The 25,629-nt window shown below is 41.4% G+C and overlaps 1 protein-coding gene and 1 non-coding gene across 3 annotated transcripts in view; one reads left to right on the top strand and one right to left on the bottom strand.

Annotated features, from left to right (window-relative positions):
- Positions 1 to 25,629, bottom strand: part of KIF13B (kinesin family member 13B) — a 204,145-nt gene that overhangs the window by 63,345 nt on the left and 115,171 nt on the right. For both annotated transcript variants that reach the window (XM_043891130.1, XM_043891131.1), the window contains exons 16-30: positions 24,206 to 24,396; positions 23,189 to 23,399; positions 21,948 to 22,110; positions 19,013 to 19,159; positions 17,717 to 17,866; positions 17,307 to 17,435; positions 13,013 to 13,183; positions 11,349 to 11,506; positions 10,261 to 10,393; positions 6,257 to 6,403; positions 5,644 to 5,673; positions 4,068 to 4,167; positions 3,412 to 3,538; positions 2,519 to 2,574; positions 384 to 508 (exon numbers count right to left, since the gene is read on the bottom strand). In XM_043891130.1, the coding sequence (XP_043747065.1) occupies positions 384 to 508; positions 2,519 to 2,574; positions 3,412 to 3,538; positions 4,068 to 4,167; positions 5,644 to 5,673; positions 6,257 to 6,403; positions 10,261 to 10,393; positions 11,349 to 11,506; positions 13,013 to 13,183; positions 17,307 to 17,435; positions 17,717 to 17,866; positions 19,013 to 19,159; positions 21,948 to 22,110; positions 23,189 to 23,399; positions 24,206 to 24,396 (2,038 nt within the window). The remainder of the gene's footprint in view (positions 1 to 383; positions 509 to 2,518; positions 2,575 to 3,411; positions 3,539 to 4,067; positions 4,168 to 5,643; positions 5,674 to 6,256; positions 6,404 to 10,260; positions 10,394 to 11,348; positions 11,507 to 13,012; positions 13,184 to 17,306; positions 17,436 to 17,716; positions 17,867 to 19,012; positions 19,160 to 21,947; positions 22,111 to 23,188; positions 23,400 to 24,205; positions 24,397 to 25,629) is intronic.
- On the top strand, positions 16,281 to 16,381 carry LOC122686338. The gene has a single exon (XR_006338711.1). It is a non-coding gene; the product is annotated as a U6 spliceosomal RNA (small nuclear RNA).

The following is a 25,629-nucleotide window of genomic DNA, read 5'->3' as shown; positions in this document are numbered from 1 at the left end:
GGCTTCATCTATTCCTTTTCCCCCTCATTCAGAAGTCTTTACTAAAGCATTTCAAAGTCAGTACCAAATATCGTGCTGTTTTACCTTCATGTACATTAGGAGCATTTCCCCAAAGAGTGGACCACTGCTGATCTGAACTGCTAATACTAACAGAGATCCTTTACCAGGAAGAGCCATACAACAGTGAACGGGCATAATCTGATTGGTCCTTTCCTTCTGGAACTGGTTCCGTTCTTTGCAGAAATCACAATTAAGATTTTCATTTATATTTCTCGAGAAATGGAGGCACTGAAATGATAACTTTGCTGACTGTTCCCAAAGGCCTGTGGAAAGGTTAAAGGAACTACTTTTCACCCAGTCTTCCCGAGTTACACTTCATTTACCTCTCCGTCGTGCTGTTTCACGATCTGCAGCTCAAAGAACTCGTCCTCCTCTTCCCCAGCGAGGGTAGCATCCCATCCACTGGCTTCGGGGTCATCGAGATTATCCTGAGAGCTGAAATCATCAGCTAAAAGCAGAGGAGTTCCATTAAATACAGAGATCACTTTAAAGGATAACCCCTACCAGCTACATTTCAATGTGCTTAGTAGCAGAATCCTCCTGCCTCAAATTTCATTTGCTTTTGGCTCTGAAATCTTACATGACACAGAGGATGACCATTAAACAGTTCACACATCTCAGAGATGGGAGACGCCGCAAGAAATCATCTCAATCCAATCGCCTGCCTCCGTGCCTTATTTTGCATGGAAGGCGATCGAAGCCAAGAAACCCAAGAGGTTACTCAATGTCAACCCATAAATGTTAAGGATAGGATTATAACCCCAATTCCCTGGTCTTTCAGTGCACTGAAGACATGACAATGAGAGTGAGTTCTAATTATCTGACAGGTAAATTTAACAAAACAAATCTATTGGCTACATGAGCTAGAAACGGAATGGTTGCCCTGTGGTCCTCTGATTACTCACGTCCAAGCCTGGCCCTCCCAATTCCCCATCCATCTAAGCTTGGGGGTGAGCATCGAAAGTCTCTTTTCTAGGACGTGGGCTTTGTGGACAAAGAACAGACATAAGGCTGAGCAGGGTGCTGCTCCTGTCTTGGAATATCCATACTGCTTTAAGCTTATTCTTTTCCACTTTCCAGCCCTCCTGCACACACGTACACACCCCTCACCCATCTAGGAACCTAAGGTAAGGACAGGACAGAGTTGCCTTCAGTCTCCAAGGCTCGAGAGAACAATGCAGGGTAGAGTGCTGTGGCAAGACCTTAAAACCCCGATGGGCAGACAGTCAGCGGAAGTGGCTTCCTCTCTGACTCCCTGTGGATATACAAATCGCCCACACATCCAAGTAAGCCAAATGGTGCCTGCGGCTCAGCTGCTAAGCCACCAGGCTCTGTGACCCCATGGACTGCAGCCCGCCAACTTCACCTGTCCATGGGATTTTCAAGGGAAGAATACTGGAGAGGGTTGACACTTCCTCCTCTAGGAGACTGTCCCGACCCAGGGATTGAACCTGGGTTTCCACACTGGCAGGTGGGTTCTTTACTGCTGAGTCGCCAGGTAAGTCCAAGCCAAATAGTACAGATGCCGAAATGCACTTTCAGGGTGAGAGAGAACTAGAAGGGCATCCACGCTTGTCTGTTTAGGACAGTTCATTTTAATACACGGTTCTGCAGACGTCTTGGGCATTTAAATGCTGACTTTTAAATTATTTTTAGCTCTTTAATCTACCTTTTCATTTTCAGTTTCTCTCCTCAGACAGAATATATGTAAAATATAGCCATATCCAAAATATTTCACGAGAGTGAAAAAATGAGGGTAATTTTTAAAAGGCGCAGGGTAGGGGGGAGCAATGCATGGATGGATGGCACAAGAACCCACGGAAAAAGTGACAAATCCATTAGGTAATGCTAAGACGACGCCAGACAAAAGAAAACACGCTACACGACCATCACTAGTTATTAGTCATTTCCGGAGAGAAGTCTCTTCCTGAGAATTAAGTGCAGGAAAACATTACTACCATCCTAAATTGAAGGGAGAATAGAGCACACGGGGCAATATGGGCTGGAGAATGAAATGTGAGAACACATCACAGTGAAACATACCTATCACTGTTATAAAAACATTATGCTTACAGGAAATTCATTCTCTGTTGAGGTATTAGAGTCTTTTTGCACACATAAAATGGACCTGAACCTCAGGCCTGCAGAACTGCCTATCTGCATACCTGGTCAGAATCTAAATGTTACTTGGGCTTCCCAAGAGGCTCAGTGGTAAAGAATCTGCCTGCCAATGCAGGAGACATGGATTCGATCCCTGGGTTGGCAAGATTCCCTGGAGAAGGAAATGACAAACCGCTCCACTATTCTGGCCTGGGAAATCCCATGGACAGAGGAGCCTGGTGGGCTGCAGTCCATGGGGTCGCTAAAGAGTTGGACATGACTTAGTGACTAAACAACAGCTGTTACTCAGACATTAAGTTTTCAGAGCAAAGCCTTCAGAAGGGACTTCCTCACTCACCATTTAAGTCAAGGAATATGACAGGAATGTGTGTTTCCATCCCAGGAACTGGGGTCCTAAAACATAATGAACAACAGCATCTCAAACAAAGCAGTCTTTCTCAGTGGCATGTATTGGCTTGGCCAAAAAGTTTGTTTGGGTTTTCGTAAGATATTATAACAAACCCAAAGTAACTTTTTGGCCAACCCATTGCTTTGTATCTCAGCTTTCATATATTAAGAGCTATTAGAGGTCAACCAATAGTAACACTGGGTACTGGGTTTGCTATAATTTCACATCAGAGATGCCACCAAGACCTGACGATCACCACTGCTGCTTTTCTCCGGTGCTCTCATGTAAATTATCATACACTCTGATACCAGAGCCCAGGAGACACATGCACCTGCTGAAAACTGAAGTTGGAGCTCCCTTGTTTCAACGCACCTTCTTACAAAGTTATATATCTAAGAGCCCCATGTGGCTTAATTCAATATTTTTAATTTCTATAAAGTGGCACAGAACATCTGCTGACAGTTAAGTTTAGGCCAACACCAAAATCAAAAACTCCTGGAGATGCAATTTTATTAGGAGTGAATCGTCTTTTAAGGGAATGACCCAAGTAATTAACATATTAACTATTTTTTTTTAAATGCTAAGTGTGATGGTACTAAATATTGATTTAGATTCTCAGAAATCTTAATTACTTGGGCCAATAACAATATTACTTAATAAAACACAGTTTTAGGGCACAGTTATTCCAACTCATGAAAATAATTTAACACTTCCTCTAATTCAGACAATTTTTTTTCCATATACCATGACTCATCCATTAATCAAAGCACAGGCAACATCCACAGCAGAGGTGGGCCCTAGGAGCACCGAGAACTTTGGAAGACAGATGGCTGCACCCATACCATTCTGCTGGGGCCCCTGGAATCCCGCTGCCGGCCGAGGGGACCATGACTGCGTTCCTCTCCTCCGTCAGAGTCAGCCTCATCTCTAGGAGCTGAGCTTCACGGTCGGCATCATCCTCTGTTTTATCTAGAACATTAGAATCAAGATCAAACACAGATAGTCCACTTCCTCCTCCTGCGTACGCTCTGTATATGCCAGGTACTGGCTGATGACTTTCAGCAACTTATGACTTCCCCAATTCCTGATGAAAAGTTCATGATAAAATACTGACTATTGGCTAGCAGGGCTGGTGCACGCTCACTGACAGGCCACCTTCAGTTCATCAAAGGCCACAGAGGAATAGAACAGAAATGATCTTGAGAGTCAGAAGGTTCGAGGGCTTCTAGACCAGAAACCAAGAAAGGCTTGCCTCTTGTGTTATTTTTGCGGGACAGCGCTTACTGCACATACTCTGTTTCCTCGTCACTGAGGGGGAAGGCAGACCTATGCAAAGACATCATTAGAACTGAAAGGATGAGACACAAATCAGCACCGTTCCTGTGCTCTCGAGGTTCCCATGATGGATGAGTTCGTCTACTTTTCCTTTCTGTGATGGCCAGTAGGGATTAACCACACTGATGCGGGGAAAGGGAAACGTTCCAGTTGCTTTTCGTACCAGGTTTACTGACAAGCTTTTGCAGTTGTTGATCTAAATACTCCTGACGTTTTGTTAATGCATTTAGCCATTTTCTACGGAGTCTCTCTAAATCCCGATCCTGGAAGTAAACAGAGGAACTTAGAGTAAATATGTTGTCAAGACAGTACATCTAAAACTATATCTTAGCTTACTCTAATAGGCTTCAAAAATGTAAAGTACTACACCCTAACATTTTTGTCATCACTATTAGTTGACTTCAGCCATTCTTAAGAACAGAAACTTTCAGAAATTAAAGCATTAGTGTCCTATGGTAAGACCATTCCTGAAAGGGCATTCTCTGATATCCAGAACCAGTTTCATTTCTGTTGGCTCAAAGGATAGAACAGAACTTCAAGCCGTTGTACAGCAGAGCTCATCTACAAGGTCTCTTTGCTGATAAAAGTCACAAGTACTGGGACTTCCCAGTGGTCTGGTGGTTCAGATTCCACCTTCCAAAGGAGGGAGTGCACATTCGATCCCTGGTTGGGGAACTAAGATCCCACAAAAACCACAAATACTATTTGACAATCCTCACATTTATTTCCTTTAGAACCATCATAACAACTTTTCAAATTTCTTAACTACAGTCTTCAACATGTTCCACCAGTCTCTGTACATCATGTAAACGCTTCTTTCCTTGTTTCTGTGGGATTCTGGAGGGGAGTGTGTTATCAACAGACTAAAAACTACCAGTCAACACCTGACTACGCGCCCATCTTACCTCATTTCCTTCTGTAATAAAGTTACGAGACGGGTAGATCAGGGGAATGCTAAGCAGACTGGGCGTATCTGGGTTTCACTAAGGCACTTAACCAAATAACTCCTGACATTCTTGTGGACAAGATGGAGAAATATGCAATGGATCTACTTGGGCGAAATTACGGATGAATGAAATATCACATCCAAAGGACAGTGATTCATGGAATAACATCAGCTTAAAAGAAGTCTGTTCGGCCATGCCACAGGACTCCATTTAACCCTCTCCGATGCTAGGCTTTTATCAGTGACTTATAGGAAGGCAGACATTTTTATCCAATTAGAATGAGGCCAAATCATGAGGGTGACGACACTGGATGACATATTCAGGATCCAAAGAGCTCTGACAGTCCTAGATGATGACTAACCAGACTGGCAAAATAAAACTTATCAGACATAAACAAAATATTGCAGGAGAGTAGGGAATGAAGCGGGGGAGAAAGCGAAAGAAAATCTGTATGACTCCAAGAAATGGGAAAAGGGGACCTGGCTTAAAGTATGGAAGACACCTAAGGGTGTGGCTTGACTGGAGCCCAGTCTGAGACCACTCTTTCGGGCAAACAGGAAAAGGATCTGAAGAAATGGGTCTGTAAGGACCTGGATGGGAAGCCCCAGGTTTGGAAAATGAGAAACAGTCACAAATGGTGGTTCTCGACTCTGTTTTAAAACTTGAGAAAAAGCAATACTTGAATCAAAACTAATTGTGTAATTATTAAGCGACAGGATGGCAAGACTCGAGAACCTGTAATTGAGTACTTTAATCAAGCTAATTTGATGAGGTTAACCCGTGGTTCATTACCTGGTAGCTGTCCATGTCCTCCTCTTCCTCCTAAAAGGAAAAATATATTATGCAGAGCTGAAACCAGCATTTATTGAAGAATCAGGCTATACTAAACAACCCAAATCTAGCTCCATAGTTTATATTTTCTAATTTTATGAATATGCCTTTTCATCTCCCACCAGCAAGGGAGTTGGAGTGAAACCTCAAGCTTCTCACAGGAAAGTGAAGAACACTCATTTGACCTTTTCGGGAGCTAGTACAATACTTTTCCTGCTGGGTTTATAGTCCTACTCCCCAGGGGAAATCAAACACCTGCTGGCAAAGAGTCTTCATAAGCCAGTAGGGGGTTTCCAGGGAGATGTGGGTGATGGGGGGGAGGGGGTTAATGACTAGCAGGCATGAGGAGTTCCTGAGATGGAGATGCTTTAACCCTCAGCTTGCCATGGACCAGGGACAACCAACAGTCTGGGGCAGTGATTCTATGCAAATGCAATACAGTTTGAAAAAAAGAGGACGAAGAGAAAGAGAGATATCAAAGGAAACAAAATACTGAAAAGAACTGTTCATGAAAGGCAGTTTTCTGACAGGTTCCCGAAGACTCTGGCCTGGCTGGCTCTGTCCAGAGACTCACATGGACGGTCTCGTGGGTCTTCGGTGACCGTGGCGCCCTGACTTTCACACACCCGATGCCGACCGACAGGATACGCTCCTCCATCAGCGGCAGAGTCCCAGATTCCTGCACAGACTTCACTTCCACCTGGACTCGCCGGGACTGCCCCTGCACCACACACAATTTTAAGTTTCTTAAAATCGGTCTGAGCTCCAAAATTTGGGTTTAGAGAGACCCCTACAGGCGAATGTTGAGAAAAGCATTTAGCTTTCAAGGTACTGACTCTTACACATTTAGTAGTAAAATACAAATTAAAAAACTAATCAAGAACAAATCTACAGTTTACATATTTTTTGAACAAAAAAAAAAAAACATTGAAAGAAAACATTCTAACCAAGGAAATGCAAAATCCTAGATAATACAAAATGTTCAATTTACTAATAAGCAAAATAATATAAAATGTCAAACTAATAATTAAAATAAGCATGAAATACCTTTACTTTCTCTAAACTAGTAATTATTGTTTAGAAAGGCAATTTGTAACATTGCCCAAAGTTTATGAAAAAGGCAATTACATACACTGTGGGTGGGAATATAAATTGGTAAAGTTTTCTGCAGGGCAGTTTGCCTTAAAAAATAAGTTTCATTTGACTCAGCTATTCAACTTTCTAGGACTCTTTTAATAATCATACATGCACATTAAGAATCTTACAGCACTATGAAGAATAACAAAAAATTAGGTGTAAATTAAATGTACAATATTCATAACACGAGCTCTAGTATATTAATGAAATATAAACTATCTATAGTATATTAGTGAAATATATACTGTAAACATTAAAATAATGCTATAGAAAAACATACATGATATATAAGTTAGAGTATGGTGGCAGATGTTAACTAGACTTCTTTTTTTAAAAAGCTGATTACCAAACTCAGTATTATAAAGATCCACTTTAAAAAGTAAGTAATCAGACTAATAAGAACAATTATATTATCCTGAATTCACTGTTCTAATGCCCAAGTAAAATAATTTTAAACCAAGCTGCAAAATAAACAACTGATCAGAAAGACACTGTTCCTTCTTTAAGCACATTTTCACAATAAATACTATATGATTTTGAACATTTACAATGAAGTAGCATTTTAAAAGAAAGTTCCCAGTACCCCCAATCACTGACTTCAAAGCTGGCTTATAAATTTTACGAATGTCAAATAGAATTTGAAAAACAGAATCAGAATATGTAATTTTGAGTCACTCTTCCCCTCTTCCATTGGATTTTAATTCCCAAGAGTTTTGCATCATCAGGAAAATCAACTTAGGCAGTGATTGATCCTATCAAGCTAGATTTAAAGAGATGGGTTGCAGATGTCTTTGATTTAATATTTTCCAAGGACTATGTATCAGATATTTTGTGAAGAAAGTAACTCAAAAAACATTTTAATTGTCTAAAATAGTTTAGTCATTTCAATTGGCTACCTTTTGTTTTTACTTTGCTGAGACAGAAAGTGATCTGTTCTTAATGTGTACCCCAATGTGAAGGGTATCTACACTTTGGGGAAGGATACAGGAAAAGGAGAGGGAACAATGGGGGGAAAAGATCCAGGAATGGCTTAATGTTCCACAGAAAAGCTTTGAACAGAATATGTAACCTACTGAATTTCTTGTAACTGCTGCTATTTCACCATTTTTAAACTACAAAACTAGCAAATGCATATGGCTAATCTCCTAATTTCTCCTCTGGAACTTTCCTCTTCAAGAACAGTAGGTTCCAACTTTGAAATATTGGGTTGGCCAAAATGTTCAAGTTTTTCCATACGATGTTATAGAAAACCCTGAACGAACCTTTTGGCCAACCCAAAATATTAAATTCTAATATGCCTACTATCCAAGGCCCTCCATGAATTAAGCAGCTGCCACAAGCCTCTATTGTTGTTGTTTAATCACCAACAACTGTCCGACTCTTTTGTGACTCCATGGACTATAGCCTGCCAGGTTTCTCTGTCCATGGGATTTCCCAGGCAAAGAGAATGGGTTGCCATTTCCTCCTCCAGGGGATCTTCCCAACCCAGGGATCGAACCCACGTCTCCTGCATTGGCAGGCAGAATCTTTACCACTGAGCCACCAGGGAAACCCACAAGCCTATATAACCCCTTCTGTTACTGCTTTCCAGGTCTTTTGATAGATATTTCTTTCTACACAAATGTGCCTAATTCACCCTTTATCTCTATTTCTGCCATTTACATATGAAGAACCTTTCCAGCTTGGTATGCTTCTTCCACCATCCAAGTCAAGACACACATCCTTCAAAAAAGCCTTTTCTGATAAATTCAAAATACCTTTGATCACTTTCAATAAAGGCTGCCAAAGTATGACAAACACTTAAATATTCAATTTATACCAAACCACAGAAAATTATCTGATCTTGCCTTCCAGGAGATGAATCTCTAAAGCATCCAAAGAAGATATATATAGTTTCAACAGATGTTCAGGAAAAGATGTTCTTCATGCCTTTCTGAATCCTATTTTATGTATATGTCTCACACTATAATTTAAACTAATTTCTTTTTGCTTTTAGTGCCTTGTCCATACGTGAATGAATGTGCTACAAGTCATTTACTAGGGTCAGAAAACAAGTGTTTATCATTTTTCTCCTCCCAAGACATTCAGAAACTGAAATATTTAAGCAAACTTTCTTTTGCCTTTAACCTTATATTTTGCTTTGAATGATTTCAATGTTTATTTTCTTGAGCCATTCTAATATTTTACGATTCTTTTAAAGTATGGAAACTGTCATAGGATACAATAACCTACTTAACATTGACTTCATGTAAAGAATAGCAAAAAAAAGTGTTTGTAAGTCTTACATGTAAATTCTATTAAGATGTTCTCTCTCATCTTTAATTTGCAGCACAGATACTATAGATTGCATCTGTCTGGAGTTAAGTGACAGTTCTCACACACGTCTTTGCTATACTGCTTTCTTGCTGGCAGGTATTCATATCTACCTAGCTGCCCTGATTTCACATGTCCCTTGTTAGGACTTTCCCAGTGGCTCAGTAAAGAATCTGCCTGCAATGCAAGAGACACGAGTTCGATCCCTGGGTGGGGAAGATCCCCTGGAGAAGGAAATGGCAATTTCCAGTATTCCTGATTGGAGAATCCCACGGTCAGAGGAGCCTGGCAGGCTACAGTCTATGGGATTGCAAAGAGTCAGACACGATTGAGCACGCACACACACACCGGCAAATTATGCCACCTGAGAGTCACAGGAACCCTTGATTATAGCCAAGTCAGACAGAAAGGTGGTGACCTGGGGCCCCAGCTGGCATCTGAAGTGAAGGCGGTCGTGTGCTTAAGTCTGAGCCCTTAAACCTGTGGTGTGATGCTCACTCTGGGTGGGCTAGGGTCCAAAAGGAATTGAATTACACGACACTCTATTGACCTCTATGAAGAAGCAGAGAACTGGTGGGCTTTAGGCCTCCCTACTTCTCACCTCCCCCGTCGCTAGCAATGGGCTCTGTATACAGAGTTTCTAATCCTCACACTAACCCTCCAAGGCTAGTGTTATCATCCCCTCCATATCACACCTGAGGCAAGATTCCAGAAGGTGATGAACTTGCTCACAGATATAGAGCGAGGCCATGGGACAGCTGGAACCGAACCCTGGCATATCAGACTGCACAGTGCCTGTTCTTTCTGCCATATCACGGCCTCTCCACGTCTTTATAAATGCTCTAATGCTGCTTGATATGTTTGTTTTACTTCCAACAATTCAATTCTAAGTCACTTTAAAGCTTATCTTTTTCTTACTTCAACTTAACAGAAGTTGGTTTTAAATACTACAGATAGCGTTTTTTTATTAATGAAAGAAAATACACATGAGGTGAGAGACAACTTTAGCAGAAGAAATGATCTTGGCCAATCTAGGTTTCATCATCACGGATGTTTCCACCAGAAGGAATCCCATATTAACCTTTATGGCACCAGAGAATTCCATGCTAGCGTTCGCAGTCTCATTACCTGCCGGAGTTGGAAGATCCCGCCTGTCGGCACGTCCTTTGCAGGAACCACCTCTACGGGGCAGTGCTCGCCACTCTCATTCTGCTCCAAGATTTGAACCCAAAACTCCACTTTCCTGGTGACTTCGCTCCACCTAGGACACAGTTGAGGTTCTTGGAAAATCATACATTTCTATTTCAATACAAGCAGCTTAGGACCCTACACATGAGAATGAACAAGGAAAATGACCTCCAAACAGAATAACTGTTATTATTAGAGTCCTCTGTAGTTCAATGAGGAATACACAGGTCCATTCTAGCAAATGTGATTGAAAGTAAAGTTCAACAAACAGTATCAGAACTAAAAGACGATGCCTTTATTTCATTCATAAAGGTGTGATAATTACAAACTATATCAGTGTGGTTATTCAAAAATTTAAGCGTTGTTATCAGAAGTACAGAAGCAATTCGCAGTGATGATCTTCTCATAGACACGGGCAGCACTGTATGCTTTGGTGGCTAGACAAGTACCTCTGCTGAGGTCAGTAAGAGAATCAAGAAAAAAAAATCTCTGGGTCTAATTTAGTATTTGCTAAACCTTTTAAAAAGAAGGAAGAATATCTGGTTCTCATCTATAATTAGAGGCAGTACAAATATATGCTCTTTCAGTCTTTTCCTTTGAACTCTTCTGTTTCAAATATTGGTCAACAAGTAAGCCTTCCTCCTTTCATGATTGATGCAACTTGAAAAGAACTCTGAGCTAAAGATAAAAATAAGAAATTCTGAATTCCAGAGAATATCCTGATTCATCTTCTCCACAGTTGATTAACTAGAAGTTATTTCATAATAATAAGCAATATATTCTCCAAAAATTCACTTTAACTCTTTATTCTTACTACCTGTTTCTTAACTTTTTCCCATCACTCTTCAAAAGTTCACTCCTCTAAGGAATTTTAAGTGTGCTATTAATACCCTGAACCTAACATCATCTATCCTTGGAATATTGATAAATGTTCAGGAAGTGGTAATCTTTATAAATGGCAATATTAATCTCTAGCAATTTTTAAAAAATTATAAATGGTATCAGATGGACGGATATCTCAAATTCACCTGTCCCGAAGACTGCGTGTTTTGGCTTGGATAATCCCCAAATCCCACAGGGCTGGGTTTTTCCGAGGATCATTCATCTTATGGCCGTAGACTTCAATTGCCAACGCCCCTTCTGAAAGATGCTCAATAAAGTCTTCAGTGACGCTAACAGAAAACTCCTGAAGGGAAATAAGCACAGAAGAAGAAACACCTTCCAGTGACCTGATTATACACCTCACATCATATCCTCACTTCATCGTGGAGAAACAGAAGAGAATGTTTTAGTTGTAGCACAAAACTGTCATCCAATGCCCATAAAGAATGCACAGATGGCCCAAGTCCTTAATTTTCACTACAACTTTTCTTAAAACTCTACACGTTGAAAAATCTGTGAAAGACCAGCACTGTTTTCTATTTTGAGAGCAATATTCTGAAAGCATAAGTAATTATATGAAGAATGACAACACTGATCTACAATGTCTTGATATAAAAGTTATTACATCTAGTAAGGCAGCAGTGTGTTGGACAATTTTTCCTAGTTTTTAGGAAGTTAATGATCTCTGATAGTGAGAAAGAATGACTATCATCGTGCAAAAAAATCAACTAATTTTTTAAAATCTGTCCATCTTTGTAAGATAGATATGAAACAGTCTCTAGTAATAATTAGGATTAAGTTTTTAAATAATTTATTTTTAAAAGTCATAGAATTTCCTCTTTCTCAATCTTTAAAACAGAAAGACTTTTGATGTGCTAAATAGATTAGAAAGAGACCTCTCTCGTTCTAAAATAAAGAGATAGCTCAAGTGAGATAAAGTAGAAAACAAGAATCTAGAATCTGACAGTCTCAGCTCTGCTAGTTACTAGCCATGGGCAAAATGACCTGTGAACTGGCTTCCTCCGTTTAAAAAAAAAAAACCACTGTCCTCAAACAGAGCTATGAGAAACATCAGCAAACTGCAGAACAGAGCGGTAGGGGCCCTGAAATGTTTGCTTGTCACTCGTCTATCTTCACTTTCTCTAAAACAATAGTTTCCTGAACCTTCCCAGATGGCACTTTCTCCGGTAACTCACACAAAACACGGATATTTTTTTTTGGGAGAAGGGTACCATATACACATACACAGTCACACAGAAGTTAACGTTTGATGGTGGAGGAGTTACGTGCACTGACACTATAGTTGGGTTTTTCCCCAGCTGTGGTGATTGTGTTCAGCCGCTGAGTCATGTCTGACTCTTCTGCAACCCCATGGACTGTGTTACTGAGATATAACTGAGACACAGCGTTGTGTGAGTTTAGGATGTACATACCGTGCGCTGATGACACTTTAGTCTTTGACTCCAAGGGCTTCCCTTGTGGCTCAGAAAGTAAAAAATTTGCCTGCAATGCAGGAAACCTGGGTTCAATCCCCAGGTCGGGAAGATCCTCTGGAGAAGGATATGGCAACCCACTCCAGTATTCTGACCTGGAGAATTCTATGGACAGAGGAGCCTGATGGGCTATATAGTCCATGGGGTCACAAAGAGTCGGACACAACTTAGCGACTAACATTTTCTTTTTCTCACCACTCTAAAAAACTGATCCAAGACATACATAGGTACCAAATTACTCAATAAAATATGGGTTATTTTTATTTTGCTTTGACCTGAGTAATTAAACGCTGACCAGGTCTGGAAAACACACTCACATTGCAGTGATCAAAGACAACCATGCACTGAGGCTCCTTGCTGATGGGAGAAGACGAGGTGTCCACCTCGGGAGCAACGATGACTGGCTCCTGTTGATCCCAGAAGTCGTATTTGCAGAACACGAAGTGGGACAGATGCTGCGGCAACCCAGTGGCTTGAAGTATTTTCACCTGAAGAAAAAGGAAGGCTGTTTTTAACCCAGGTAATTCCAAGAAATACTCTGAGTCAGAGACACAGGTTCCATTCCTGACTGTGCCCCTAACACCTTTTGTTGATCACATCCCAGTCCCTTTCAATCTGGGCTGTATTTCTGCATCTGTGAAATGCCATATTTAGCAAGAGGTAGACCCAAGATAGCAATGACCTAGACTGTATACAAGTGGACATTTTAAAGCATTTACAGGCTGAAGAATAACATTTAAAATTCTAGTTTCTTATATCATCATCTTAAGAAGAAAGTTCTCAAACATCAACACCACTTAACCATACAAACCTGGCCAACCATGGATATAGCACAAGGACACAGGATTGTTAAGAATGATGAATGAAGAATGAAAACAGTGTGCACACCAATAAGCAGTAAATATTCAGAAAAATGTTTATCTGATATTTCAGTGTATAAAAAGGAATAAGGTTCTCAACTGGAATGCTAGTTACTACTAAAGCATTTTTGGAAAATCTGAAGCATCAGGAACGTATGCTTTGAAGATCTGGAGAGTGAATGGAGAAGAAAGATCGCGCCTGTTAACCCCTCTCTTGAACTAACAACTGCTGATGCGTTTTCCGTGCAGATTCAGAGAGGAGAGCTGGGTCAAAGGAAACATGCCTTGGGCTGCAGGGCTGTAGGGTTTTGTGATAACTACATAAAACTAGAATATGTGTTTAATCGGCCCCAAACAAAATTAGACCCAGGAGAAATACCTAGAATAGGTTTTAAAGCAGCCAACAGTCTAAATATTTCTTTCAGCAGGCAGCATCAGGTTGATTTTTAAGTGGGAGTTTTTGTGATAAGCTGTGACAGTATAAAACTTCTCCAACTACAAAGGAAACTAAATCCTAAAATTAACTAAGCTAAACTGATCTGACTTTATAATCAATGAGGCTAACCTCCAAGAGACTGCGCGCTGAGCATTTATTCACACCCTTCACTTGGTCACTTCTTGCATGCTGTATGATACAATCTAAACCTCCAGTGAGTAAATTTAACAAAAACAGATTTGAATATGTGGCAGAAGTTTACATAGTTTCATAACCACAAATATAAGTCTTACTGTTTCAGGAAGTATTAATAATGACACAGAAAAGCATGCAAAGCAAATGACTATCTTCTTCTCTACCAGGCACGTGATGGGAAAGCAATGGATGGGGATTCTTGTTATTATTCAGTTTTTCCTACAATAGCAACAAGATTGTAAAACATCTAGAGGGCAATTCCCAGGCTCTGGAAGATGATCAACTAACACATTCTATTTGTCCAAACCAAATAGAGTGATTGGTATTAATTTTTCATTAAAATTTCATTAAAATATTCATTTAAAAACCGTCCCCTTCTCATTAAGTGTTTAAAATATGTATTATATTCTTTAAGTTGAGGCAATGTGGTATTTGGGAAGACTGCAAGATTCTGGAGGACACAGATCTAAATATAAATCTCTGCTTTTTCTTAACTTCTGTTTTTAAACAAATTGCTTAAATCCTTAGTTTTCTTAGGCTCAGTTTTTCTTCTATACAAAACAGGATAGCTGCCTAATGATAGATGTGTGAGAACTAACCATACCAATGAAACACCATGACTGAAAACGCTACCAGGCATTAACTGGATGGATACACACCTCTTTGTGACTGAATTCCATCCGAAAGCTAATTCTCTTTCTTAGAAATCAATCTCAAGATGTAAATGAATAACAAAGCAAGATTTCATATGCTGAACTCTCATCCACAGGCAACTTCTCAGAATGAGACTGCCAGGAATAAAGAGTATTGGGAATAAACAAAACCAGGAATGATTATTATCTAGAACACAGGTTCAAGGTCTTGCATGCAGAAACCTAAATCACCACCAGGTGGCAGAATACCACAGACTTGGACTTGGCTGCTGCTCAACATGTACGGCCCAGAAACGTCGGGAGATAATGAAGTTGTTTGAAGTTTCAAATATACTGATTTTATTTAATACAACTAAAATGATCAGCATGTTTAATATGTACATACTTTTTTATCACAGAAAAATAAATGTAGTCTTCTTTTAAGGGTCAATAATACTCATACCTGTAATCTTTTAAGATATTTTGATGTGGACCATTTTTAAGTCTTCACTGAATCTGTTACAGTACTGCTTCTGTTTTACCTTTTGGTTTTTGGCCCCAAAACATGGTCTCTGGCCAGGGATCAAGCCCACACACCCTGCACCGGAAGGCGAAGTCTTTACCACTGACCACCAGGGAATGCCTTATCTGTGACACCTTAAGTGTGCCCAAACGGGTTTCTTCTGTTTCTGTCCACAAACATTTTACTGTCATATAGTTTGTCTGTCTTCCTTTTATGCAAAAAGCTATTACATGTCAGACTATGGTCTCTAAAAACCACCTCCTACTGGAAGGAATCCAGTTCCGTGGAGAAACGGCTGATTCCAGGTCTGGGATGAGAAATGTTCAGACTGCACGTGACCCGGGTAGGAAGGCCGGCACGGCCTCTGGGGGTAGGGCTGTGTCAAAGGACCCAGGAGCCCACCGAAGAGGCTCCTCCGGGCCAGAGATGGGGTTGTTTGAGCCTTGACGTAGGTAATAAATACAACAGATCACAGCGTATCAAGTATATTTAAATCCAAGAGTTTATATAATGATAACAAGACCCAAACCAAAAATACACCCTCACTTGTCAGTTTTGGATGTTAGAAGGAAAACCATTTATTTTTAAAAGCAGTCAATAAAGGGAGAGAATGGCGTATTCATCCTGCCTCTCTGATAAAAACTGTATCTGTGAATAGTAAGATACTTGAGCAATAGCACAATTCCAGCTAATAAATGAAGGGATGATAGAATCAGTGTTGTTCTTTTCTAACTCCTAATGAAATATCTAGGTGATAACCATCAATGATAGCAAACACTCCCCAAAGAAAACCAGGCATGACGGGCCTTCTGATGGAAGCAGACACCTCATTCTCCCTATGAAGTGTCATCCTGACTCCTCTTCTGCGTGTCACCTTTACATCTAGCTCCCAACTTACAGCAAGCCTACCCCAACCCAGTAAAGAATTAGCAAAACCCAGTGCTCGCTTCGGCAGCACATAAACTAAAACGATACAGAGAAGATTAGCATGGCCCCTGCGCAAGGATGACACACAAATTCGTGAAGCGTTCCATATTTTTAATCGGGTGGAGAGGAAGGTGGGAGGGGGGATCGGGATGGGGAATACGTGTAAATCTATGGCTGATTCATATCAATGTATGACAAAACCCACTGAAATGTTGTGAAGTAATTAGCCTCCAACTAATAAAAAAAAAAAAAAGAAAAGAAAATGGAAAAGCAGAAAAAAAAAAAAGAATTAGCAAAACCCAGACTATGAGACCACGCAAGATGACAACCCAGCTTCTACACTAAGCAAAGCGTAAGATGGGAGAGAAGGCGCGTGCGCACAGGAGGGAGCAAGCACACGGGCCAGAGCCTGAAGAGCAAAACATAAAACAGGCCAGAGACACATCAGCCCAGACGACCAAGGAGAAGGACTATTTCACAACGTTAAAGATGTATTAATTTTTGAGTGTGGTATATCCTGGCTAGGCTGGGTTTCTTTTTTTAAGTTTTCTTCTTCTGGAGACACATATTAAACTATTCTTGATGAAATACAATGTCTGGGATGCTTCAAAATAATCCAGGGGAAGGGGACAGTGGAGAAGCAGCGTGTATACATGAAGACAAGACTGACCAGGAGCTGATGGCTGCTGAGGGAGGATGAGTGGGGGTCAATAACAGTCTCCTCGGTACTTTTCTGTATGTTTGATCTCTCTCATAAACAAATCATACTACGTTTTAACTGTTATTTTTCTTTTTAAGTTTAAGTTACCCAGTGACAGAAGCCCACTTTCCGAGGAAGACAGTATTCTCCTACGCTGCTTCACTAACGGCAACTCTCACACGCTCATCTTTCACAACGTGGCATGTCTGGTCCATCTCTATACAGCGGGCTACTACAGATGGAGTCAGCAAGGCTATGCTTCCATCTTTGATAACTGTATAACCTCACAGGAAACGTTCTGAAATCACGTACTACTGCTGAATGAGACGAGGACTCACCATGCACACGAGCCTGTTCTCCTGGGTCTCCTTATCCAAGGAGGCATCCATGGACTCGTCCCCCCCGGCAATCCTCTCCCCGACGTCACCACTGAGGCGCATCACTTCCACGTGCAGCCGGCCGGCCACCTACAGCAGGGAAAGCAAAAGAAGATCCTTGCTCTGCATTTTGGCCATCATCGGTTTGAGAGTCAAGTGGAGGACAGCTCGACGGTGGAACAGGCTCTAACGGTGACTCTTCCTCAAGTACTTGGAATAATCAGTGACAAGTAGTATGCGAACACAGGCATTGAAAATACACACAGATAGCGCTTGTTATTGATGGGAAATTGTTAATGACAGCTTACTGTCACCACCCTGTTTTCCAGAACTGCTCTCTGCAGAACATAAAGCACGAGGAGAAAACTAACCTCTCCTTTCTGGTTGATGATCGGCACGGCATACTGTAACTTCACATCATAGAAGAGGGACTCCAGGAAGACGTTGGCCACCCCGATGAGACTGTGATTTTCCTGCTCATCATAAAATGGATCTGCACGCCTGAAGTAAGACCGTATCACCTTTGAGGAGATATGAAACATACAACTTCAGAAAATCACTTAAAACAGAAGAATTCAACCCATCACTTCTTGACACAGTCTAATAACTTAGATGAAGTATAGCCCTGTGTTACACATGCAGGCATACACGCATACAAACACACACACTTTCTCATTCCCACTTAGAATGATGGTCAGCACCCTTCATCCATGAGACAGTGAGACCAATAACACCTCACTGCTTCATCATTTCTTTTCCCTTATGAGGAAGCCTTGCCGTGAAAAGAGAGAAAACATAGGCTGACTGAAAAACTCAGCAGAGTGAATGAAACCAGTCCTCATGTCTCATTCATATCTATTCTACTCGTTCCCACCGAGACATCAGACACGATGCTGTCAATGAGAGGGGACCTCTTTACAGGAGCGTGGTTTGTGTTTTGTTATTTGTTGGTAATATGGTTTCACCTCTAAGCTGAAACGGGAGAGGAGTACAAAAGAAAGAAAAAAATGCCACCTAACTATAAGAAGTCATTTTTATTGACAAACACTTTTACAAAACAAGAGGCTAAGGAACAACTCTATGGGGCACTAGGACCAGCAGCATTGAAAATATACTAATAATTCTTATTTCAAATAGGTATAAGCTCATGGCTGACCTAAATGAGCAAACCTACAATTTGAGGGGAGCGTTCCAGAATTCAGATCTATAGCACCTACTTTAGGATCAAATCGTGTTCAAAAAATGTTCCTAATAGTATAAATATTAAGGCACCACGGATGTTCGATTAAAAATACAGATGTCGTAGGTTTATTATTTGCAAGGTTAAATGTGCTGAGAAATGGGAAAAGATATAGTAAGACAGTCTCTGTCCTGAATAAAACCATGGGACTCAAAAACGCATAATATGAACAGAAGCCAGAGAGAACACAGAGGATTCTACCTGAAATCCAGACGACACCAATGAGGAGAAAACAAAAGAGGATGCCAGAAAAATAGGTTATTAAAATTCTTGACTGGCTAAACAATTTACAGGATTAAAATAAGTATTTTATTTATAAAACTGTATTTTGGAAAACTGAACAGTTCTTCCCTAAAATGGATGAGACTCATTCCTGCATGGTTCCTTCTGTGACGATCAGCTCAGTAATTTTTGTCAAATGACCTACCGGGGTGTCTTCTTCACATTCCTTCCACTCCTGATAAAGGTCTCTCATATCCAGTAACCTGTTGTCCAGTTTTTCCAAAGACCAGATCTGCTTCCCTTTTCCTTTCCTTCTCACCTGGATGGCAGGTTCACTAAGGAGAGAGCCTCGCTGTGAAGACAGTGAGAATGACTTTGTGAAACGCAGAGACACTGGTACAACATGGGCATCAACCCCGACATTCTACTGATACACCCACCGGTCAAACGTCACCAGCTGAAATGGAAACCATATCGTTCTTTAATCTGTTCAGTGAGAAACTTTCCAGAAATCTTACAAGCTGAATATAATCCTTTCTAACTGCAGTCAAAATTTAAGAATAAATATAAATTTAAATCCCCGAAAAGTAGATCACGTTTAACAGAAAGTCAAAAATGTCTTAACTGGGGGGGCTTCCCTGGTGGTCCAGTGGTTAGAACTCTGTGCTTCCACTGAGGGGACACGAGTTTGATCCCTGGTGGAGGAACCAAGGCCCCTCACTCCATGAGGTGTGGCCAAAAATAAAGTGTCTCAATCGGACCATCATATGGCCAAAGAGAACCAGTGGGGAGGAAGAGGGTCCTAAGCAGTGAATGAGAAGGGCAAGTTTCCTGGAATGGATGGTTAAGAATCTTTTTCTTTCAAAAGTTTGAATGACAATTTTTTTGAATGGCTAGTATCTTAATGCAGTACCAAACACAAGTGATTAAAAGAGTCAATTGTGAAAAGTATCCTGTTTACTCATCTGGAGGCAACAAATGATACCAACTTCCAAAACACATAGTTTGGATTTATTATTAAAAAGTTAAAGGGCTTCCCTGGTAGCTCAGTGGTAAAGAATCCGCCTCCAGTGCAGGAGATGTGGGTTCGATCTCTGATTTGGAAAGATCCCACGTGCCGTGGGGCAGCTAAGCCCGAGCACCACCACTGCTGAGCCGGAGCTCTGCAACAAGAGACGCCGCTGCAGCGAGACCCCCTCACGCTGCAGCGAGACCCCCTCACGCTGCAGTGAGAGAGCAGTCTCAGCTCACTGCAACCAGAGAAGCCGTGCAGCAGCGAAGACAGCCAAACAGCCACACACACACGAACAAACAAAAAATACTTTAAAAATAAAATGAACAAGTACAGAACCAGCTAGAGATGCTGGTTATATACAATATTGTGAACATACTACATGACACTGAATTGTTCCCGTTAAAGTATTAATTTTATGCCATGTGATGTCATCTCAGAAAAAAAGAAACAGTACTCCCTGCATTCTCCCAGCTTAGAACAGCAACACGCTTCTTTAAAAATATAATATGGTTTTACTACTTTTTAAAATATTTATTAATTTATTTGGCTCTACTGGGTCTTTGTTGTGGTGTGATAGGTCTTTAGTTGTGGCATGTGGGATCTAGTTCCCTGACCAAGGTTTGAACCCCGGGCCCCCTGCATTGGGAGCGTGGAATCTCAGCCACCGGACCACCGGGGTAGTCCAACAGTGTGCTTTTATGGAGGCAAAAATGTTAAACTTTTGGAAATCACAGAGCAGAAAGTTAAAATGCCTGTGTATCTCCCTCAGAGAGATGGACCTAGCAGACCTCTAATCAATCGAGATTTATTAGCATTTTTTAAAAACTGTTCTGTCTGCTTAGAACTTTATAGAGAATTTTGAAAGACACTCCATGTTGCCGTAACATCTGGCCTATTATTAGTTCCAAAGAAACAGAATTTACATAATGAAGAAAGGATTTTAGAACTGTGAAGTCCAAGAATTACCAAACTCTCACATATGGTAAAGGCCCTTCTACCTTATATTCAGCCAGAGAGGGAATGAATATCTGAATACAAAATCCTACCTAATCCACCAAAAATTATGTACTAACATGATCGAGAACTATAAAAGAAACCCATGTAAGAAAGAAAACAACTGAATGGCAAGGAGAGGAGATTTTGCTGGAAGGACTGATACTGAAGCTGAAACTCCAACACTCTGGCCACCTGATGTGAAGAACCAACTCATTAGAAAAGACCCTGATGCTGGGAAAGATTGAAGGCAGAAGGACAAAGGGATGACAGAAGATGAGATGGAGTCACCAACGCGATGGACATGAGTGTGAGTAGGCTCCGGGAGTTGGTGATGGACAGGGAGGCCTGGCATTCTGCAGTCCATGGGGTCGCAAAGAGTTGGACATGACTGAGCAACTGAACTGAACTTCCCCCATACTTTTATTAGACTGCTTACATTATACAAAAGAAAGTTTTGTGACCTTGAATATTTATATGAAACAACTAGTGAACAGTTCTGCCATGCCATCTATTGACAAGTAGAAGATAACATTCTATAGGTAAAATGAACCCTTAACTTGGGCAGGGTAGGAAAGGATAGCAGAGGAGCAGAATGAAGGGAAGAACCACTTAGGGAAGATTTATCAGGAAAGACTTCTCGCAAATAATTTAAACAAACTTGAAAATAGGAGTTAAGTAAAAGAAATGGCTACAGGGACTTCCCCAGAGGTCTAGTGGTTGAAAATTTTCCTTCCAAGGCAGGGTACATGGGTTCAATCCCCCATCAGGGGACTAAGATTCCACATGTCCCAGGACAACTAAGTCCCCGTGCCACAACTAGAGAGACCCGTCCACCACAACAAAGACCCAGCACAGCCAAAATTTAAAAGAAAAAAAAAGAAGTTGGTAGATCTGGGGATGGGGGTGGAAGAGGATATTTCTAGTGGATAAAACCATTTATACACATAGAGAATTATACGGAAGTAATTCTGTTCAAGAGAGGCAGACAGGTCCCAATGACCTAGACTGTGGAGGATATGGGCGGGGATGAGGGCAAACTCCCCGCTCCCAGTGTTTAAACAACCCTGGTGAAACAGGAAGCTGTTTAATACAACGGTATCTTTGGTCATTTGATTAACAGCAACCCCACCTTCCTGTTGGCATCAAGACTGGAGGCGGGAATCTGGAGGGTTACTTTATATTCTGTTCGTTTATCCAGTTCTTCCGCGATGTAACTAGCTTCTCTCACCAGCAGATTGGCTTTCACAATTTGCTCCCTCAGCCTCATCAGGCTGTTACTCAGTGTTGCTTCTCTTTAAAATAAAAAGGGGAGGGGATAACCATTAGAGCAGCACATGGAAATATTATACAGCACATAAAACATGAAGGCCAAACTGCGAACCAAGCTTTACGACTGTCTTTTGCTCACAGGGACTACATCTGCGGCGCTGCCCTGCGCATGCACCCGAATGTGGGCTACGTTACAAGCGCCGGCACACGCTCCTGGGGAGGCTGGCCGAGGCGAGGGCTGGCAAACTTGACTGTGTACACAAATCACCTGGGAATCTTGAGAAACTGAAGATTTTCACTCAGTATATCTGGGATCCCTGCTGTGCATCCTCAGTCCCTGAGTCCAGCTCTCTGCAACCTCATGGACTGTAGCCCATCAGGTTCCTCTGTCCATGAGATTTCCCAGGCAAGAATACTAGAGTGGGTTGCTATTTTCTTCTCCAGAGGATCTTCCCGACCCACGGATCAAATCCACATTTCCTGCATTGGTAGGTGGGTTGTTTACCACTGACCCACCTGGAAAGCCCGTATCTGGGGTGGGAGACCTGAAATACTACATTTCTGTCAATCTCCAGGTGACAGAGATGCTACCTGTCTGCCGACCAAACCCTGAAGAGCAGGAGGTTAGTTAAGTCCACTCTGTAACCATGGCGAAGACATTCAGCGCAATGCTCATCAGCCCATATCAAGATCAAACTTGCAATCTGAATCTTACTGGCACCATGCTTTACATACCTGATATACCACCTCTCTTTCTGTCCTTTTATAAAAAACCACCTACCCACGCCTCAGAACCTAAAGCATGATACAAGGATAAAATATAACTTCTGAGTATACACACTGGTTTATTCAAATCCAAAAGCTATTTATATCCACTGAAAATGGGGTGGCACCTAAGAGGGGTGGCTTTAAATACATCAATATAAATGGATAACTCCCCCTTTTTATCCCCCCAAAATGGGGGCAAAAAAGACAAGGCCAAGTGGTTTTAAGCTGTAACACTTACAGTATAGTTTAAATTAAGGTCTAGATTCTTCCCCTCTATACGTTAGGCAGATGGGTTAAAGGTGACGGGCAGCAAGGGCCCTACCATCCACCTACCTCTCTTCCGTCCACTGCCGCAGTCGCTGCTGAGCGCTGGGGGAGTGGAAAGAAAACCTGTCTGAACTACGACAGTTCTGCTTCTCGGGGGACAGCCGTCTCCGGAGCTGCTCCAGCTCATGTTCGTACATGAGCCTCTGGCGCTCCAACGCAGACCGTTTCTCCTCTTCATGCTGCTGTTCCAGGCTGTTCAGTATTGACTGCATGGGATCTGAACAAGGTGGTTTTTTTAAGGCAAATAACAAACAAAAGGTTAACTGCACAACACAACACACATTAAATGCTGCTCTATACTGTGGTTTGTCACCCTAATTGATGTTTAACTTTTTTAAACTGGAGGATAATTGCTTTACAATGTGGTGTCAGTCTCTGCTGTGTAACAATGCGAGTCAGCCATAAGCACACATACATCCCCTCGCTCTTGAGCCTCGCTCGAAACTGGGTCATTTGGCCTCCAACTAATAAAAATAATTGGGAAAAAAATTAAAAATAAAATAAAATAAAAAAAGAAACTGGGCCATTTGTAGAGATGTGGATGAACACAGAGTCTTTCATAAAGAGTGAGGTCAGTCAGAAAGAGAAAAACAAATAATATAAGATTCTTAAAGACAGTTTAGCTTTCCTTACTCCCAATTACTAACTGTATTATCTATTCTGTCAGATACTTGCTAAACTATCTTCTGTATAGAAAAAGCAGGTCGACTGTATGGTCTACACATAACCTAAGACAGAGTTCAATGCTCCAGAAATCCACTACAATAATAAGCCAGGGACAGTCAAGTCTCAAACCTGAGAAATTCTACCAATGAGAACAGTTTGAAGTGACTTACATATCAAGGCAGAAAGAACAAGTTTTTATAAGTATAATACACTTAGGCCAAAGCCACAAAAGAATTGGGTACAGAGGAACATCATGAAGATGTCTTTTTGCTAATGTTTAAAAAGTGTCCAATGTAAATATCTCTACCCAGTCCAGCGACTTTGAAAGACTCTAAAAAGCAAAACAGGCCTGCTCACCGTTACTGCCCAGCGCCTTCATGGTCACCTCCATCTGGGCGTACTCATAATTGAAGTTGATCTCACTGGACACCTCACTGGACGAGTCTCCGTCAACATCCAGCTGCTCAGAACTGGTGTCATTCTTCATGGATATGTCTTGGTCCTCATCGTCTCGATCTGCTTTCTTTTTCTTTTTAGGTAAATTAAGTCTTGAAAGGAAAAAAGAATATTATCTTCAAAAGAAAGATATGCATTTATTCATTCCAGTCGTTAAATAGTGGCATTTGCTAGATGCCAAGGGGATACTATAAATAGAAGGCAACTGCTCAACTGGTAAAGAATCCCCTTGCAATGCAGGAGACCTGGGTTCAATCCCTGGATTGGGAAGATCCCCTAGAGAAGGAAACCACTACCCACTCCAATATTCTGACCTGGAAAATTCCATTGACTGTATAGTCCATGGGGTCGCAAAGAGTCAGACACAGCTGACCGACTTTCACTTTTCACTACACTCAGAAGTTTATATTCCAGTAGCAGAAATAAAACAAACAGACACATGTGCCAATTAAAAAAGTAAAAAAGCTAGCTTAAAATGCCACATGCATAAAACGAAGATCACAGCATCTAGTCCCATCACTTCAGGGCAAATAGAAGGGGAGAAAGTGGAAACAGTGACAGATTTTATGTTCTTGGGCTCCAAAATCACTACAGATGGTGACTGCAGCCATGAAAATAAAAGACGCTTGCTCCCTGGAAGAAAAGCTACAACAAACCTAGACTGCATATTAAAAAGCAGAGATATCACTTTGCCGACATAGTCCATATAGTCAAAGCTATGGTTTTTCCAGAAGTCATGTACAGACGCAAGAGTTGGACCATAAAGAAGGCTGAGTGACGAAGAACTGATGCTTTTGTACTTTGGTGCTGGAAAAGACTCTTGAGGGTCCCTTGGACTGCAAGGAGTTCCAACCAGTCCATCCTAAGGGAAATCAGCCCTGGATATTCATTGGAAGGACTGATGCTGAAGCTCCAATACTTTGGCCACCTGATGTGAAGAGCTGACTCACTGGAAAAGACCCTGATGCTGGAAAAGACTGAAGGCAAACAGAGAAGGGGGTGATAGAGGGTGAGATGGTTACACAGCATCACCAACTCAATGGACATGAATCTGAGCAAACTCCAGGAGACAGTGAAGGACAGAGAAGCCTGGTGTGCTGTAGCCTATGGGGTCACAGAATCAGACACAACTTAGCAACTGAACAACAACCGTAACCTCACAGTGGGATAGGAGAGGAAGGGATGAAAGAACAGGAATTCATCTGAGCTGAGCCTTAAGGGGTGAGGAGAAAGCAGGGCGTTAGGACAGAGGCAAAATGGAAACCCTCAAAGTCTCTGGAGAAATGATAAATAAAACATAGAGATACACAAAATCTGTACAGCAA

The sequence above is a fragment of the Cervus elaphus genome, chromosome 29, assembly GCF_910594005.1.
Source record: "Cervus elaphus chromosome 29, mCerEla1.1, whole genome shotgun sequence".
NCBI classification, from domain to species: domain Eukaryota; kingdom Metazoa; phylum Chordata; class Mammalia; order Artiodactyla; family Cervidae; genus Cervus; species Cervus elaphus.
This window is presented reverse-complemented; position numbering and strand designations above follow the sequence as displayed.